Source organism: Pseudochaenichthys georgianus, chromosome 7 (genome assembly GCF_902827115.2).
Source record: "Pseudochaenichthys georgianus chromosome 7, fPseGeo1.2, whole genome shotgun sequence".
NCBI lineage: Eukaryota > Metazoa > Chordata > Actinopteri > Perciformes > Channichthyidae > Pseudochaenichthys > Pseudochaenichthys georgianus.
Window position 1 is genome coordinate 6,908,966 of NC_047509.1, and position 19,717 is coordinate 6,928,682.

At 41.4% G+C, this 19,717-nt stretch overlaps 2 protein-coding genes and 1 long non-coding RNA gene across 7 annotated transcripts in view; 2 read left to right on the forward strand and 1 right to left on the reverse strand.

Annotated features, from left to right (window-relative positions):
• The window catches only part of agap2 (ArfGAP with GTPase domain, ankyrin repeat and PH domain 2), a 29,274-nt gene extending 27,442 nt beyond the window's left edge, over window positions 1-1,832 (forward strand). For all 5 annotated transcript variants that reach the window (XM_034087285.1, XM_034087287.1, XM_071203716.1 and 2 more), the window contains one exon: window positions 590-1,832. In XM_034087285.1, coding sequence (XP_033943176.1) covers window positions 590-796 — 207 coding nt within the window. In that variant the 3' untranslated portion in view covers window positions 797-1,832. The remainder of the gene's footprint in view (window positions 1-589) is intronic.
• Window positions 1,833-5,276: 3,444 nt separating this feature from the next.
• LOC117449543 (zinc finger and BTB domain-containing protein 39) lies at window positions 5,277-14,327 on the forward strand. Its single transcript, XM_034087290.2, has 4 exons — window positions 5,277-5,367; window positions 6,555-7,756; window positions 9,084-9,437; window positions 12,412-14,327. Exons 2-4 carry the CDS (start codon window positions 6,587-6,589, stop codon window positions 13,357-13,359), a joined length of 2,472 nt encoding a protein of 823 aa, XP_033943181.1. The 5' UTR covers window positions 5,277-5,367; window positions 6,555-6,586; the 3' UTR covers window positions 13,360-14,327.
• Window positions 14,328-16,388: 2,061 nt separating this feature from the next.
• On the reverse strand, window positions 16,389-17,154 carry LOC139434079 (uncharacterized). Its single transcript, XR_011643493.1, has 3 exons — window positions 17,063-17,154; window positions 16,613-16,673; window positions 16,389-16,500 (listed from the first exon to the last, which is right to left on the reverse strand). It is a non-coding gene; the product is annotated as an uncharacterized lncRNA (long non-coding RNA).
• Window positions 17,155-19,717: the final 2,563 nt, after the last annotated feature.

Genomic DNA, 19,717 nt, shown 5'->3' on the forward strand with positions numbered 1-19,717 from the left:
AAGGGGCGGGACATCTCTAAGCTGTGTACCAATCACAACAGACCTGCCCAGCTAACCAATCAGAGCAGGCTGGGCTCTGGTTTCAGACAGAGGGTGAAAATAGGTGCTGCAGCACAGGCAGTATGAGAAAAACAAAGAGCTTTTTGAACATTAAATCATGTGACATGTCACAGTAGAGGAAGAACGTACACATATGAAACCACGGGAACTAAACTTAGAATTAAAAGTTGCACATCCCTGTGAAAGTGATGTGTAGTTAAGCCAAACTAGACCGATAACGAAAAAAAGAAGGAACAACAACACTGAAAGGTACTGTTCTTCTGTGTATTAGCTGCACGTCTGTCTGTATCACATGATTATTAACAGTAAATGAACCCTGTGGTTTCACCCGATCGAAACAAGTTCTTGAGTTCCTCAAAAGGTTCTCGTAACTGTTTGGGCCAGTGTAGCATGGGACAAGGGGTAACCCAAACAAATCTAGAGTGGATACACAAATCATATGTTTTACATTCATTAAAGAGAAAAGGTTCCTGATCTTATCTCTAAATAAACCTTTGAGTGAGTGAATATCATCTCTTTCTCCTCACAGTACGGAATCGATGTCAAGGCGAAAGATAACCACGGCCAGACGGCGATGAAGCTGGCCACAAAGAACGGGAGCAAAGGATGCATCGATATCTTGCTCCAGCACGGCTGCCCCAGCGACACGTCGCCCTCCACTGCCACGCCCGTCCTCTCCCGCCGCTCCAGCACCGCCAGCCTGGGCCGCACCAGCTCCAGGAAACGGGTCTCGTAGCGGAGGAGGAGCTGGACACGACTGCAGGACGCTCAGTGATTTAGAGAACCTTTCAACAAAAAAAAACATGGATACTTGACAGGACTTCACCGTAGTACTAAGCATTCAAAAAGTAGTTTCTGAAGACTGAACAACATATCAAACAACTTTAAAAGCAATATTCATTCGATTTGTTGATGACTTATGTTGCTGAAATACTGTGTTGTCGTTGACCTCATTTCAAAATGACTCGAGTAGAAACTTTGTAGCTGTAATTGTAGAGCAGGAGAACTGCTTCTTGTTTCACTTCCTACAGGAGAAGTGCAATAATCCAACGATGAAAAGCAACAAGTTTGAGAGGTGTCGGGTGACTGTCGAGGGTGCTGCTTTTATTCCAATGTGTTGTGACTGGACCAAAACAGCTCTTATTTTCTTTGGCTTTACAAATACAGTTAGTCATGTTGTTAGATATGTGTGCCTGTTGCAGCAGTTTAAAGGCTGGTTTGGCCAATATAAACAGTTTTTCAGTGACGAATCAGCTGAAATACTTCTGCTTAGACTAGAAAAATGAATGGTTTGGAATAAGAAATATGTCAGTGTTACTCTCACAGGTCAAAGATATGGCGTTTTATTATACTGTAAATGTATCTATACTACATACTTAATGTTCTCTCTGTAACGAAGACACAACTGAAAAATCAAAGACTCAATTTTGTAAATGATTTCTACTGGTAGTTTTGAAAATATGTCAAGTTTGTTTTATCATTGTCTATGTTATGATTTCTTACTATCCTACATGTCATAAAAGCATAATCCAGTAAACAAAATGCTTTTTCATAATGTGAACATGTGGGTATTTCATTTGGGAGGGCCAGGCGGCAAAGAGACTTTGTTCACGTTCACGTTACTGTTGTGTAGGTCGATCCCATGAGTTTACAGTGAAGTATGAAGAGTTGCAGGTGTCATCAGTTTCTGACACTTTGTGGGTGGTGTGAGTCTCTCATGAGCTAAAGAAATGGTTACTGGGATAAAATAAACTTTTTTTAATTAGCATTATTATGATCGTTTTTGTGTTTTATTTTGTCTCTCTTTGCCCCTATCAACATTATGGCGTATTCTTAGCCTTAGTCGTTAAATGTATGTATATAATACATTTACTCAAGTACTTTTTAAATACAAAATTGAAATATTTTGTTCTCTTCCCTTTTACCATTACATATCTAATTCGCTTAGTTTTATTTTTTAGATTATGTCACCATTTTTAGGGGTTTGACCCTGAACTATCAAATCAAATCAAGTTTTATTTATATATCACATTTATAAGTGATTTTTGGTCGAGCCAAAGCGCTGTACATATAATAAAAATAGCCTAGAGTAGAGACACTTCACAGCAAATGCAACAGCACAGATTGTTCAGAATATCAGTATGAGAAAAACGACACCCTCTGTCCCTCTGTACAAGGAAAAACTTCCAGAGAAACCCCACAGTTTAAGGGAAAAAATTGGAGAAACCTCAGGGAGAGCAACAGAGGAGGGATCCCTCTCCCAGGACGGACAGACGTGCAATAGATGCCGTGTGTAAATCGAAGAGATAATCCATTTTACAGCATATAGACCGAATGTTAGGAAATGCATGTGTCTGTAATAAGAAGATGAATCCACGAGGATGTCAGCGACAATCCTGTGGAAGCCATCAGGGAAGCAGCAAGACGAGACCCAAGGCAGGACCGCAGAGACAGGTTCAGCCACGACCCGAAGTCCACGACTTAATCCAGAACTCAGGATAGAGGATCCAAGACACAGGACTACAGCAAGAGGATCAGCCTCGACTCCGGACCCCGGCGTAGATATAGACACAAAACAAGAAAAAAGATTTGGCTGGGTTAATCGGAACAAGAGAAAACACAGACACAGACAGAGAGGGAAAAGGTCATTGGATCAAAGTTATTCTTGATAACCCTCTAGAAAGATCTCATGAACTTCCCCACTCAATCTATCAAGACCCGAGCAGTTCTATTAGATATAGATAAGAAACAGAGATAGGGAGCACAACAACCTATCTCTTCGTCAGATGCGACTCTGTACCCCGTTACCCTCTACAAGGCCATAGACCAGCAGAGGGGAAATGGGGGGTGGGTAAGGGTAAGGGTTTTTAAAGAATAAACCGCAAGGGTCTAAAGGGAAAAAAGATGAAATATAAGGTACTATATTTTAAGTAATCCTATCTACTATTCCTATATTTCAATAATGTATAAACTATTTTAAAAATACTTTATGAAATCCTATGTTATGTTATAAATATTAAAATAAAGAACTAAATGAATAAATAGATAATTAAACAAAAGCCAGAGAGAAAAAGTGAGTTTTAAGTGTTGATTTAAAAAAAAAAAACAGGGTCTGGGCCGACCTCACATGGAGGGGCAAAGTATTACAGAGCCTAGGGCCAGCCGCTGCGAAAGCTCGATGCCCTCGGGTCTTAAGCCTGGTCTTAGGCACTATCAACAGCAGCTAATCAGCCGACCTTAAGGCTCTGCCTGGGGTGTAGCGATGGAGGAGTTCGGCTATATAGGCAGGAGCCAGCCCATTTAGGGCTTTAAAAACAAACAAAAGGAGTTTAAAATCTATTCTGAACCGAACTGGAAGCCAGTGCAATGAAGCCACAATGGGGGTGATATGGTCCATACCCACATACAGACCATTGCAATAATCCAGTCTTGAGGTAACAAAGGCGTTAATAACCCTTTCTAGGTCTTTAAAAGATAAAAACGACTTGGTCTTAGCCAATAGTCGTATTTTGAAAAAGCAGGTCTTGACTACAGTGCTAACCTGCTTATCAAATGTAAAGGCGCTGTTGAAGGTCACTCCAAGGTTCATAACAGAGGGGAGGATATTTTTATTGAGGGAGCCCAGAATATCAACCGGGGAGACTATTGGTTGGGGTCCAAAAAAGATGACCTCGGTCTTGCTCTCATTGAGGGTGAGGAAATGTTGGCTCAGCCAGGATTTAATCTCTGTTAAGCAGTCCTTCAACTGCTGTAATGAGTTGGCATTTTGATTGAGAGGCAGATAGATCTGTACATCATCAGCGTAACAATGGAAGGGGATATTATGTTTTGTGAGAATTGAACCTATATATGTACAATAGAAAAAGGATGGGGCCCAGAATCGAGCCTTGGGGAACCCCACAGGTAAGAGGGGCTTTGGCAGAGGAGAAGGCACCTAACTGCACTGAGAAGTATACGGTCCGTCAAATAAGACCTGAACCATGCAAGGGTAGAGCCTGTAATGCCTGCGGACTGTTCAAGCCGTGACAACAGGATACTATGATCCACAGTGTCAAAGGTAGCAGTTAAATCTAACAGCACCAAGACAGCTGGGCTGCCTGAGTCGGCGGCTAAGAGCAGATCATTAAAAACTCTTAAAAGGGCTGTTTCAGTACTATGCATAGGTTTAAAGCCAGACTGACATTTTTCATGGATACCATGCGTGGTTAAAAAAACTATGACAGTGCTCACGATACGCATTACAGTGCGTTGGTTGGTTTGTAAAAATCAGAATCACAATTTACAATTTCTATACTTCTCCTTTGTGGCATGGAAATTGTTGGTAATCTACTGTTTTTTTTTATAAATGTAAGAAATATAGGCAGACAATAACAATGGACTTTTACTATTCTGTGTTGAACTTTCTGCTATTTTATTTAGTCTATGGTTGTATGGTTCCACTCCACTAAAACTCTTACTCCATTTAATTATTACCTTTAATTGTTTTGAATATTTTATTTGAGACTAATAATACAAAACGTAACCAACTATAGGTAAAACATAATATATGTATTAAAATTGCAGGTCAACATTAAACGTTTTTGGTTAAATTCAGCTATTCAGCTAGTATATTTAGGAGAATTTTTTAAATAACACATCCTCCTTTACCGGCTACAATAAGGGGATATACCTTTATATACAGTCTATGGGATATACAGAGAAATGGCATCAATAATTATAACTCGATGAAGTAACATTATGTTCTTCTAAAATCGGCCATTGTGAAAGATGATGGCTTTTACTTTTGGTTCGGTAAACTGTTCTTAAAAGTAGAATTATTTTAAGGTATCATCTAAATACGGTGGCCCTGAAGTGCAAGTCAAAACATGAGTTCACAAAACACTACAGCCTTTCACAAAACACTACAGCCTTTCACAAAACACTACAGCCTTTCACAAAACACTACCGCCTTTCACAAAACACTACCGCCTTTCACAAAACACTACAGCCTTTCACAAAACACTACAGCCTTTCACAAAACACTACAGCATTTCACAAAATACTACAGCATTTCACAAAATACTACAGCCTTTCATAAAACACAACGACATTTCAAAAATTAAATAAACAAAAATTGTACTCCATCACTGAGTGAAACATACTTGGTGCAGTTCCTCGTTCAGACTGAAGGGGGCGTCCGCAGTTCACTTTTGTTGACATACGTCACCAAAATGCGACGGCAGATCACAAGGGATTTAATGAGCTCCAGACTGAAAATCATAATAAAAGGAGAAGAGTATTCTTCGCCTACAAACACATTTTAAATGGGTAAGTCATAACACGGATACTAACGAGGTGACTTCATTACAAATAGGTTGATTTTTGTTTCGAATAAGTGTGTAAAATGTGTCTGGTTTAGTGGACAGTCAATACAAACATGGCTAAGCTGCGTTAGCTTCTTGTTGGAATTAACGGCTTATAATACATTTTGATAATAATACTAATACCTCTATGGTTCCTTGGGGAAATGTGTGTTTGTTTTGGTATGTCGGAGGCGGAGTAAAGATTATCCACAGCTTTATTTATTTCTAAATCTCTGTCACTGACACTGTATGTCTTGATAGTTATTATATTTGTTTTAAGGGTTTACAAAAAAGGTCCTTAATACATGTGAATACTTCACCAAAGTCCCAGCTCTCTGTGTTTAAAGGTCTGTATTTAATAATTATTGAACTGTAAATTAATCTTTTTTAAAAACTATTTTAGTCGATGATGAAATCAAGACAGAAGCCAGGGTTACAAACAGCCAGTGGAGTGGGAGGTTACCATACACTCATAAAATGCGTCCAGTTTAGTTTCATACATAAGTGTTCTCTGGGTTTGTAAAGTAACAACACTAATCTGTCAAACTGTTTGACTGAAAAGTCTTTGTTATCACCTTGTTATCATTCCGTACAAGGTCGTTGGGTACATGGGAATACTGTTTCTTCTATATATTTATTACATATTTTAAAGAAAATATAATAATTAATTATTGTTTTATTTAAAGATAATTTATAATTGAAGACAGCAACCAAATTGAGATATACCAATTGTTGGGTCGTCACCATTGACTTAATAAACAAATGATTACATTATTTATGTTAACATTGAAACCACTGAGTCAAATTTAGACATACATGTTCTTTGGCTTTTGTTAAAATTGTTCAAACTGTTTTGCTAAAAGGTGAGTTTTCCACATCAGTGTATATTTAGTTTCATATGGGAACACCCTTTTTTCCTTATGTTTGTTTTTGTTTTATTGAATGTGCCCAAAGACTACATATAGTATTATAAGAACCTTTAAGTACCTTGGTGTTTATGAACTCATACAATCACAAAAGTATCAAAGATATTCCATAATTTGCAGTTTAACATTTCAAAATTATAATGGAATACATTATGAAAGGAGGAAGAGTTCCCCATACTGTTTCACTAACACACATGTTCCTGTGTGTCCTCCTGTGCTCCTGCAGTGGTTCTGTAGCGCTCCAGGTGCAGCAGCAGGATGAGGATCCGGCTGCAGGGTCCCGGCCACGCTGCCGGCCTCCTCGCTGAGCTCAACCGCTGCCGCCAATCACGCCAGTACTGCGATGTGTTCCTGCAGGTCGGAAACCGCACGTTCGCAGCGCACCGTGCCGTGCTGGCCTGCGCCGGGTCGTACTTCCGTAACCTGTTCACCCGGGCTCCGGCCACGTCCTCCGCCGCCTTCTCTCTGGAGTTCATCTCCCCGGCTAACTTTGAGAGGGTGCTGACGTTTGTCTACACGGGGGAGATCCTGACCGACCTCATCGATGTGGGGGTGCTGTACGAGCTGGCTGAGAGGCTGGGTGTTAACGAGCTGATGAAGGCCTGTCACTCCACCTTCCCTGACCTGCAGGCCTCTGTGTCTGTGAAGGCAGGGAGTCCCGGGGAGCTGGACTCGGGCATGGTCTCTGCTGCTGCTGCTGCATCCACAGGTGTCTCCGCCTGCTCCTCCGCCGCCTCCTGCTCCTCTCTGTCCTCATCAGCAGGTCCATCTGCCGCCCCGACCCCCCGCGGCTGTGAGGCTCACACTGGGACTGCGTCTCTGCACCTGAAGGCAGAAGACATGGATTCTCATATCGGCTACGGGCAGATCTCAGCGGATCCACCGGGAGGACACAGTCTTTTAACCAGCAGCCAGTCCAGTGAAGACGTACTGCCTCCGGTGCTCCAGCTGAAGATGGAGCAGGGGGTGGAGGAAGAGGAGGCAGAAGGCAGCTGTGAGGACGCAGGTGGACGAAGGGTTTCTGAGAGCGCAGGAAGCTCTCACAGAAACCACGCCGCCTCGTCTGATTCCTGCTCCTTCCCAGACTCCTCAGCTCAGATCGGAGCGGAGGCCCCATCCTCCTTGTCCTCAGGAGACCCTCTGAGAGACCCTCTGAGCGGCCTGCAGGTGGGGCCGGTGGAGGGCAGCGTGGTGGAGCTCCAGAGGGACGGCAGATTGATATTGTTTGGGGAGGTGGAGGAGGGGGAGCAGAGGGAGGCTCTGAAGGGGAGTATGGAGGGGACAGAGGAGGAGCAGTGGAGACAGCTGGCGGGAGAGATCATCGAGCTGAGTGACGACGAGAACTTCATGGAGGACGGTGAGGAGGAGGAGGAGGAGGAGGAGGATGAAGATGACCTGGTGTATGTGGAGAACGGAGAGGGCAGCCAGGTAATGAAACACTGAAATATGTCATGCAGATATTTGTCCCCAATGGGAACATTTACACCAAGAGTGCAGGTTCATTCAAAAGAGTGGACTTACATATTATATAAAAAAGTAGGAACACGTTATTAATAATAAAAACACAAGGAATACGAAATAAATATGCACACCTTGGTAAAAGAAAGTAGCAGTATATTTAAAATAAATTAATAATAAATTACTATAGAAAAATATAGGAATAATGTATTAAATATAGCGAAGAAAAGCTCACATTAGTAACTATAGAATACAAATAAAAACAAATAAGTACACAACCATGGCTAAAAATGAGGAACAGAAATGTAAAGAACTAAGTGACATATTGGTGTTGAGACATTAAAACAATCTGCACTGGCTTCCTGTTACACAAAGGATACACTTAAAAATCTTACTTTCAACATACTAAGCAATCAAAGGTGTGGTAGGTAAGTTTGGAGAAACAAGCTCGAATGCGCTAGAATTTGAAAATACACAGCCGGAGAAAATCTGCCACTTCCTTACAGAGCCCCTCCTCCAACACACACGAACGCGCACATGACCAATGAGGGCACGAGATAAGTTTGTGCACAGATGGAAGGCTGACAGGCAGGTAGGCCATCCAGTTACTTTAGCCGGGCCGGCTAAAATGATTGGTCGTGCTTTTTACAGCGCCACGGCTTCCACAGATGACATTTTTTTTATGGATTTTTTGTCAAAGCGTTTAATATATTCATTGCTATCGGGATGTTAAGAGCGTTCCATGGAATATAACAAAAAGTGTATCTCGAGCCGGTTTCTCAAACGTACCTACCCCACCTTTAATGGATTGGGACCAACATACATGTCAGAGATGCTTCACTGTTACGAGCCAGCCAGAGCTCTCAGGTCAACAGGAGCGGGTTCACTCGTCGTCCCCAGAGTCAGAACTACATTTGCAGAGGCAGCTTCTAGCTCTTATGAACCACACGCTTGGAACAAACTGCCTGCAATTCTGAGGTCCGACCCAACCCCGGGTTCTTTTAAACCAAGGTTAAAAACCGTGCCTTTATCATTGCACTTTTAGTTGCAGCCAGTATTTCATCGCTTTATGAATTTGTTTTTGTTTTCTTTTTAATTATTATGTGTTAAATGCCTATGTGAAGCACATTGAATTGCCTCTGTGTCTTAAAATGTGCAATACAAATAAACTGACCTTGAACCTTATAGAATTGTTGGGACGTTTTTTCCACATAAAAGTGATTATTGTACAGCATAGCAACAACATGTCTACTGTATATTGCCCCTCACTCAGCGGTCCTGCTCTCCTCTCCTCCAGGTCAACGTGTTCTCCTGTAAAGCGTGTGCGGCGGCGCTCCCAGCAGACCCGGCGGCCATCAGGAGACATGCAGAAACCCACCTGACGGAGCAGGGGCTCTGCAGGGTCTGCGGGGCCTCGTTCCCAGACCGCCATGCCGGGCTGGCCCACTCCCACTCCCACGTGGGGGTGCAGCTCTTCACCTGTGAGATGTGCCACCTGCAGTTCTGCAGCCAGAGCAAACTGCTGCGTCACCACCGGCAGACAGCCTCCAGCTACACCATCCCCCAGGGGGCGCTGACCAGCAGAGGGGAGGGGCCGGGCGCCGAGCTGCAGTGTGCTGTGTGCAACAAACCCCTCAGCAAGGACTTCCAGGTGAGGGGAGGACACTGAACATGTGTTGCCAGTCTGTGGTGGGAATGTATTTATCAAATGTGGATAGAGAATCAAACCATTCAGCTGTCTGTCGTATTTTATTTCTTGCAAGAAAGTTCAGTCAGTCGTACAGAGAGCGTCCAGCCTGCAGAGTGAAAGACCAAGAATAGAGTTTGGGTTGCATATTTAAACACTGAGAGCAGAAAGGGAAGCTTGGTGATACTGAAAGGAGCATTCTGGAAGTTTAGGGAGTTAGGAGGCCGTATCAGGAAGTTCTCAGTTCACCTGGGGTGAAGGTCATACTTTTGGTGCACACAGTGTAACTAACAACACTGCAACACATCTTCTTAATTGGTTTGAATCCTACCTAAAGGACAGAAACAACTTTGTTTCTTTAGGTACATACACATCCGAGTTCACAAATATGACATGTGGGGTTCCTCAAGGCTCCATCTTGGGGCCTCTTCTCTTTAACGTCTACATGCTACCACTGGCTCAGATAATGAAAAACAACAAAATAAGTTACCATAGCTATGCAGATGACACACAAATCTACGTAACAATTTCAGCAGGAGACTATGCTCCAATTCAAACACTGAGTAAGTGCATTGAACAAATCAATGACTGGATGTGTCAGAACTTTCTCCAATTAAACAAAGATAAAACTGAGGTAATGGTTTTTGGAGCAAAGTCAGAACGTATAAAAGTGAGCGCTGAGCTTCAGTCTGCAATGTTCAAACCAACAGATAAAACCAGAAATCTCGGTGTAGTCATGGACTCTGACCTGGGTTTCAACAGTCACATTAAAACAGTTACTAAATCAGCCTACTATCACCTAAAGAATATATCTAGGATTAAAAGACTAATGTCACAGCAGGATTTGGAAAAACTTGTCCATGCCTTTATCTTCAGTAGACTCGACTACTGCAATGGGGTCTTTGCAGGTCTCACTAAAAAATCTATTCGGAAGCTGCAGCTGATTCAGAACGCCGCTGCCCGAGTCCTCACTAACACTAAGAAAGTGGATCACATCACTCCTGTTCTGAAGTCTTTACACTGGCTTCCTGTGTGTCAAAGAATAGATTTCAAAATACTGCTGCTGGTTTATGAAGCACTGAATGGTTTAGGCCCAAATTACATTTCTGACCTCCTGCTAAATGATGAACCATCCAGATCTCTCAGGTCTTCAGGGACTGGTCAGCTTTCTGTCCCCAGAGTCAGAACTAAACATGGTAAAGCAGCGTTCAGTTATTATGCTCCAAACATCTGGAACAAACTCCCAGAAACCTGCAGGTCCGCTGCAACTCTGACTACTTTTAAATTCAGGCTGAAGACTTTTCTTTTTGTCGCTGCTTTTAATTGAACTATTCATATCTTAGACTGCACTGTAACTTTTATTATTATTATTATTATTATTATTTATTTTAATGTTTTAAATTTAAATGTAATTAAACTCCATGACATTTATGAGAGGGACTGCTCGAAAGTAGGATATCTGGGATATCCGTCGTAGCCAGGGTTTACGATCAGTTTTTGGGTGATTTGTACTGAGGAACAAGTATCACATCACCGACGGGTGAAAAATAGTGTTCTGGTAACACGGGGTGTTCAGGTAACACTTAAAGACTTTGCTATGGAACGCAAAGCAGAGTAGGGGGCTAGTACACCCTCCTGAGGGTCGGATTGTGGATGTCATGCGAGCATAACATGGTGAAAACAATCAGTCTAAATTAACAATCGGAACGGAAATGTTCGGAATTCCAAAGGGAGGTTCTGTGAATAAATAAAAAATCAAGAACCGAAATAATTGAACTATTCATATCTTAGACTGCACTGTAACTTTTATCTTTTAATGTTTATTTTATTAGCTTTTCTTTTTAATGACTGATTTTAAATGCCATTTTCTTAATGTCTTTCATTTTTTGTTTTTCTTATAATGTTTCTTTTATTATCTTTTACTGTTTTTAAATGCCTTTGTCTGAATGTCTTTCATTTTTGTAAAGCACCTTGAATTGCCTGGTGCTGAAAGGTGCTATATAAATAAACTTGCCTTGCCTTGCCTTGATAAGGAATGTTCCCAAGCTTAGCTAACAAGTGTGAGAAGTAGTAATAGATCAACATTAGTAAATAAGTATCACGCTATGATATTATTCAAGTAAGTAAGTGAGTTTAATATGTTTCTATTACACTGTCTACACCATGGCCTTTGACCCCTAACCCATCACAGTCCCCCTGCTTCCACTCCCACTGCTATTTATCACATTGTTACTTTATTTGTTTGTTTGTTTGTTTGTTCATTCACAACATGTAAAGCGGCCTTGGGTCCCTTGAAAGGCGCTATAATAAATGTAATCTATTATTTTTATTATTATTACAGCTGCAAAGAAAATGAATACATTAATGTAAAGTAATAATGAAATCAAACTTTATTTAAAAAGTACTTTTCAAAATATAGGGGGGAAATAAAGGTAAACAAATTCAGAACTTAAGAATTAAATAAAATCAGGCATCTAAAATCAAATACACAATTACATACAATAGATTAAAAAAGGGGGTTACATAATAAAAATGTACAAGCATACTGTAAATTATTTCATTCTTAATTTTACCGCTCATAAGTAAACAATTAAATAGAAAAGTATTGTTTAGAATTAATTGTCGGATAATAGATTGATTGTTAAATCATTTTCAAATAAATGTTATTTGCTGCGGATATGCCACATAAACAATATTATTAGATTATTAAGAAAACGTATAGTTCTGTCACTCCGGTGAATTTCTACTCTTGGAATAATAGAAGACTAAACAAATAAAGTATAAATCTAACTCAGAATTCATTAATACCAGAAAACTGATTTTACAAAAAGACATCTGACAGTATCATGGAGAAAAAGTAAAACTATTGCATTATTTGGTTCCCTGCAGCCACATGAGATCTCATATCTACTCTTCCCTGTCTCTCCCCTCCCTACAGTCGGTCAGAGACCACTTGCTGAGCCACGTGTGTCCTCAGAGCCTGAGCTGTGGGGTATGTCGCCTCCCGCAGCTCTCCCTGTGCTCGCTGCTGTGGCACGGCCTGGCCCACCTGTCGCTGCCTGTCTTCAGCTGCCCGCACTGCGCCTGCTGCTTCGTGCAGCGCTGCATGCTGGACCAACACATGGCGGCGCACGCAGAGGAGGCGGCGACGAAAGAACGAGAGCGTCTGGCGCTGAGGGCGTTCAGAGTCGGGTCGGACGGGGATGGAGGTACGGCAGGAGTGGAGGAGCTGCACTGCTTCCTGTGCCCGCAGTCTTTCCGCTCCACCTCTGCCTTCCAGTACCACCTCGGCTTGCACAGCACTGAGGCCCCTGGTGGAGGAGGGGGGGTCCCGGGCTGGTTTGGAAAACGTAAAGCTGACCAGCCTCTGGAGTGCCTTCCCTCTTCCTCCTCTCAGCGTGAGGTTGTGAAAATGAGCAACCTGGGTTTGGGGATGAGCTTCAGCTTGCCAGATAAGTTTTTTCAAGGTTCCATCCAAAGCCTGCCCTCGGGGGTCCTGACCAACGGGGGCGCGGGGCAGGACATGGGGGTCGGGCCACCGGGGGTCCGTGGGAAATGGTACCGGTGTCGCTACTGTGGCAAACGCTTCGCACACTCGGGGGAATTCACCTACCACCTCCGCATCCACACAGGAGAGAAACCTTACCAGTGCAAAGTGTGCCTGCGCTTCTTCAGAGGCCGCTCCACCATGATCTGCCACCTGAAGACGCACGCCGGCGCGCTCATGTATCGCTGCACCGTCTGCGGACTCTTCTTCTCCACGCTGAAGATGGTGGCGTCGCACATGGAGCTGCACAAGGACCACCTGCCGCTGGACTTCAACATTGAGCAGACCTTCATGTACAACGATCACTCTAAAGAGCCGCTGCCCACTGTGGACGCCTGACGAGCTCCTCTTCGCTTCGCTGACACTTCCTGTGTGTCTGGTTGTCGTGGACCACAAACTGCTATCAATAGAATAGGGCTGGAACTATTGTATCTTTTTTGTTATCTTTTTTTGTTGATGAATAGTCTGTAAAATGCCAAAACAATTATTTTAAAGCACATTTTGATTCTGAGATGACATCACCAAATTGTTTGTGTATTTTCCAAACCAAAAGATATTCAGTTTATTACGAGTTTTAAGTAAAGAAAGTAGGAGAATATTGAACTTTTGGATTGATAAATCTTAAAAATTACACATTACTTTTCTGTTTATTCATTTATTACGTCACCTCTTTATCATGTTTATACTTTAAGAGCGTAGTGGACATAGGCTATAATCTGTCGGATGCTGTTCAATGAGTCTGAGGTGTCTCTTTGAACTAAGATAAAAAGCAACCACTTGATGGCAGTGTATTATATGTATCTACTCCGATTCAGTCTGTAACTTTATAACTTTAATATGAGGATAGGTTTTTATGTCAGTGGTTGATAATTACACTGTTATTAAAGTAGCACCTCATTGTAGCATATCAAGAATTTTCCTAGAGTTGCAGTCACTATTTTCACACTTTTTGAAGTTACATTTTTGACACCACAGGTACAGCATGTCCATCCACTTAGGAGTGCTTTTTATTTGTCAAAGAATCATGAAACGTGTTGTTTTATGTTGAATAATGCTTCCTTCTATATGATTTTAGAATGTGCATTTTAGCCACATGCTGTGTTCACTTGTTTAGAGCGTGTTATAGAGATATTTAAATGCCCATCACATTTCTGTGTGATATGTGTCTTACCTCATATTTATGATGGCAGTGTAACTGTTATTTGCCTTTATACATATCTGTTTTTCAAGCTATGTTTGAATGTTGGCCTTTTTTTAAATATGGATTCTTAAAAATAATTAAATAAATGCCTTTTGGAAGACTGTTATCACCCCCTGATGATGTTTTTATCTGTTTTAACGACCTTTTAGTGTCCTGAAGTAACTGCATGCAAATTAGTGCATTTTAATTAGGCCTAGTTAACGCCTCATTTGCATATCAATGTGGCGATTGTGAAGACGTTATTAGATACACATTTTACTGTATTCACTTTAAGTGTCTCCCCTTAAGTACAGTACATTAGCCTGTAGGGGTGCCCAACCTTTTTTGAACCGAGAGCTACTTTTAAAGTTGCCAGTCTGCCGAGATCTACCAGTCCAAATAGAGAGGCGTAGCCATTACTACTACCAGGTAAATACACACTTCTACTTGTATAAAACTGACCTCTGTACGATTAATACTTCATAAAATACTGCCTTTATCTTACTTCTTTCTAATCTACACACATACAAGTATTTAACTGAAGTTACACAACAGTGTTGTTGATACAGAGTTGGAGTTTATTCGCACGTCACACTACAGTGGGTAATGTTTTCAAGAAACATTAAACAGTGCTGCCACATATGACACAGGGAAAAAAGAAAAGACTCTTTCTTTGCCATTATATAAAAATAGTGTTGCTACAAAAGTATAAATTAGGCTTAGACAACTAAGACAACTCAGATCTGAAGCTACACAGGAATCTGCTGCCAAAGTGCAATAAAAAAGACAACATTAATAGAATCAAACCCTTTTTTTGTTGCATATAGTAGATTATACAAATAAATGCCTTTTTATAATAGGATGCAAGCAACACTAGTTTCTTAACCTGAATTGATAATAGACTATAATCAATTTAAACAGAACAGATCTTAATGTTTGCATTCTTATACCATTTTGTACAATACTTATAATGAATAAGTTCAAACAAACTCAAAGCTGATTAATAACGGTATCTAACTTGAGTTTGTATTATATCAAAAACCTGTTGAAATGCTTCTGTTATTTTTACTGTCCCCCAAAAGCGCGTCGGCAGCCTCCAGGAATGCTTCACAACTTCGCCATCTTTGAAAGACTTCATGTGTTTCGCAAGAACGTGACTGACACGATAAAATGCTATGGTAGCAGCAGAGCTATTTAATAGAAAAGTTACGACACCGGAAGTCCAAAAACGGTTATCGTCACGTGGTTCATGTAGACGAGGGATCGTTCCCCGGAAGTTCATGGCGGGCAATGTGAATGCATCGATAACAGGAGATAGAACTACGATTTTTGGTAATTATTAGTGAATAAAGGTTTTGATTTGCAATATTTATACAACAAATCGATATGTGTATGTATTTACATCAATATGTTTTCAAAAATAAAATCGAATTTGCTAATATTAAGTGATAATATTAGGATTAGTGTGAACAACTAGTTTACATGTTACTAACAGTGCCTTGGTTAAAGAGCCTGTTGCTGTTTATTTATAGCTTTGAATTATTTCAAACCAATATTATCTTCTTAAACTTGTATGGTAGTCAGGAGCATCACTTTATAATGTTTATTGATACATTTAGAGGGAGGGGATCTAAAGTAATGCTTTAAAATTCAGATTGGATTCATTTCTACCATTTTCTTAAATTCATGGTAGTTTCAGTAATCCCCTGGTAATTGAGGACACAAGTTATCTAAATGACTAATGTTGTCTTTATGGCTTTCAGAAAGGACAGGAGACCGACAGGATATGATGATGATGATGTTAAATGTGTTGCTTTAGGAACATCCATTGCAAATACATGGAATTCAATAAACATAGAAGAGCATATCATGCAGTTTGTCGGTGCCTTTTCCTCCGTGTTGTCCTGGTTTGCTGTGCTGCCTCCTAGTCGCCACCATGGTTTGCTGTGCTGCCTCCTAGTCGCCACCATGGTTTGATGTGCTGCCTGGGGATGCTCAAATCGCTCAGAGAAAGGAGTACGAATGTACGGCTTCCCCACTGACACAGAGCGGAGGAAAAAATGGCTGGCTCAAGTCAGCAGGAGCAATTTCACGACCAACAGCAACAAAATATGTGATTTATATACAAACACTGCATTTGCACTTTTTCACAAAACGAAAACCACACCATTGGGAAAGCTTTTGTTTAATACAAAAAAACAGGGAAAGGCTTGAAAAACACAGAGTTGAGACTCAGGGTGCAGGATGAGGGTCTCAGTGCAGGTATTCAGGCTCCATTGAATCCCCCTCTGGTTCTTGTGCTGAGAGAGGGAGCAACAGACAGGAGAAAGGGTTATCCACACCTATATAGCACACCTATTGCCTTGGGGAGATAACGTGTTTACTTATATAAAACAGTAGTATTAAACGTACCTTGTGTTTTCACTCTCACTTAAGTCCCTCTCCCTTTGCCATCAATCCAGAATCAGCTGGGCTGCAACATTATACAGACGGGTAATAATCAACAGAATCACAAGGACACAATATGGCTCTGCTAAAAACACTCACTCTTACACGCACCAAAGTTATATTTATCTAATATTTAACTCCCTCCACCCCCGCATACAATCCCGTTTAGAAGCCCCTCTTCTCTAATTCAACATGTTGGACGAAATGACATTAAGAGAACGGAATTTACAATTAAAAGGCTGTTCAACGTGTGTTGCTAACTTGCTTCGGTATGCTAGCTTAATCTGTTATCTGTAAACGTTCCCTAAATCTACTAATTTAGGGATAATCCACTGACATCCTTTAATACACATGTTCATTTGAATCAGATGTACTGATAATATCCGCAATATACATCTTTAAACTTCTTCTTACCTTTAAAAGTCCGTCACGAACGGTGTATTATGCTGCAACTCCACAGCTCTGCCAGCCTTGGCGCTAACTTCCGGGGAACGATTGAGAGGCTCCACGATCCGCCATTGCTGTAAAAAAGTGGTCCATTGGAGTGAACGGAGATGTCGTAACTCTTCTATTAAATGGCTCTGGGTAGCAGGCTTGCTCTTGTTGTTGGGCCTGGTGAAAATGGACTGCTGTGCATTTAGCTGTCCTTTCAGGCCCCTCCCCTTTTGGGAGCGTAGGGCAGAATTAGGAGGGAATTCCGTCTCGGAGCGTTTGTGCACTGTTTTGAAATGCCGCTCCTAAATTATCCTTCTTCGATAAAGCCACGCTCGCATTTTAGATGAGACAGATGGACTTTGAATTGGAATAGATACAACAATAATCATCCTCCCACTCTTGTGCATGGGAGCCTGCCTGCAGACCTCCACTCTCAGGACAGTTCCGGTGCAGACCTCCAGTCTCAGGACACCTCCACTGTCAGTACAGGAAGTGGAATAGATACAAAAATAATCATCCTCCCACTCGGAGCGTTGAGTTTTTTTGAGTGAAAATTATATATTTTGGGCTTTTTTGCTTCTGCCATAATTGCGGTCTTGACACGAACAACTTCAGCGAACTAGTGCACTGCTCACTGCCCACCAGCACATGGGGTCACGCCGGCCAATCACAAAGCTTTGATGCGCTCAAGTGCATTATTCTGGCACAGGAAGATTATGTTACAGGACATTAATGATAAAACAGAACATTGTTGTTCTATTTTTAGACACATCTCGCGATCGACTGGGAATCTCCCCGCGATCGACTGGTCGATCGCGATCGACTGGTTGGGCACCCCTGTAGCCATGATAAATTGCCTTAGCTAAATAAATTGCCTTAGCTTAGTAGTTATATAGTTAACTATATTTAGGGCCTGAGCACGTAGTGCAAAGACCTATTGAAATCGTCAGTATTATTATTCTTCTGTTACCGGTTCTGCACTTTCGACCTGTTTTTGAGGGGGTTACGACACTATTCATGTAGCGACATTTGGCAACGCCGCCAGGACCGGTGAAAATGTTAACATTCTGGATTCGATGGGAGAACATTTTTCAACTTGCTCTCTAGCGCCACCTGTGTAAATTCAGTGTTTCGAAAAATGTACAAAGTCGCAGCGTAAGTCTGACGGACCTGAAATTTTGCACACTTATCCGGGTGGAGCAGCTCTACATATTATCCTCTCATATCCTGAAGCTCCGCCTACTTTAATTTTTTTTAAATTAGCATAATGTGAAAAACATTGAAATATTAACTTAAATTCCAATTTCTTGATTTTCCAAACCAAACTTAGTGCACAGCATCAATGGAGGGGCAGACACATTACCGTACAAAATGAGCACGAGGTGTGGAAAAATGTGGCCGACATCAATCAAAAGGTATTAGCAAAAGGGTGTGGCCTACACATAAATGCTCACAATTCATCCAAAATGTATCCAAATATCACAGATTTCGGTGGATAGGTTCAGTGTGTCTTGGGGAATAGGCACAACAAACAATGTTCATTTCGAACAATAGGGGGCGCCAAAAACACAACTAATTTATATCTCAAGAACCGATGGACTAAAAAAATATATATTGTCATAGACATACTGGCAGGGTGAGTATAAACTGAGATGTAAAGGGTCGCAACCAATGAAAAATGTGGGCGTGTCCTATTCAGTTTTTTCTCGAAATCGAAGGGTTAAAAAATGTACCGAGCCATAAGTAGGGGAGAAAATGAGTTACGGCCTTTAAATTCGGAACGCATGTCACAGCCCACAACCTTTTCCAGACTGTAGAAAAAAATCGGACGTTTTAGCAAATATGTCTCAGTAGCGCCCCCTATTGTGCGGTAGTCAAATATAGTTTCTTCGAACTACCCGAAACTTGGCACAGAGATTCCTCATGGAAATACGGACATATTTCAAAATGGCTTCCATTATCTCCGCCCCCCATGAAGTCGGCCATTTTGAAATATGTCCATTTTAAGCGCATTTTCGCATACTTGTCCTAGGAAAATGATCGGAAACATTTCAAACCAGGACAAGATCAGCCCATATCCAATGTGATGCTAAATTGCGAATGAATAGTCGACTGCTCAAACGGGGAGCTCGTAAGCTAACAGAACATGTACCAATTTTGACGATTTAAATGCCACAAAATCGCTAAAATGACTTTCGGACGCAAAACTTGGAACACACGTCACAACCCACGTCTTTTTCCAGACTGTACAAAAAAAATGTACATTTTTGTACACCAGCTCAGTAGCGCCCCCTATTGTGCGATAGTCACATATAGTTTCTCCAAACTACCCCAATCTTGCCACAGACATTACTGATGGAATTGCGGACATATTTCCAAATAGCTTCCATTAGCCCCGCCCCCCAGAAAGTCGGCCATTTTGAAAAATCTGTGTTATTCATGCATTTTAAGCGCTTTTTCGCAAACACCTCCTCGGGAAAAGATCGGGAAAATTCCAGTCCAGGACAAGTTAAGCCCATATCCAATATCATGTTAAATTGCGAATAAAATAGTTGCTAGCTCAATCGGGGCGAACGTAAGCTAACAGAGAATGTACCTTTTTTGACGATTTACATGTCTCAAATGACTCCAAAC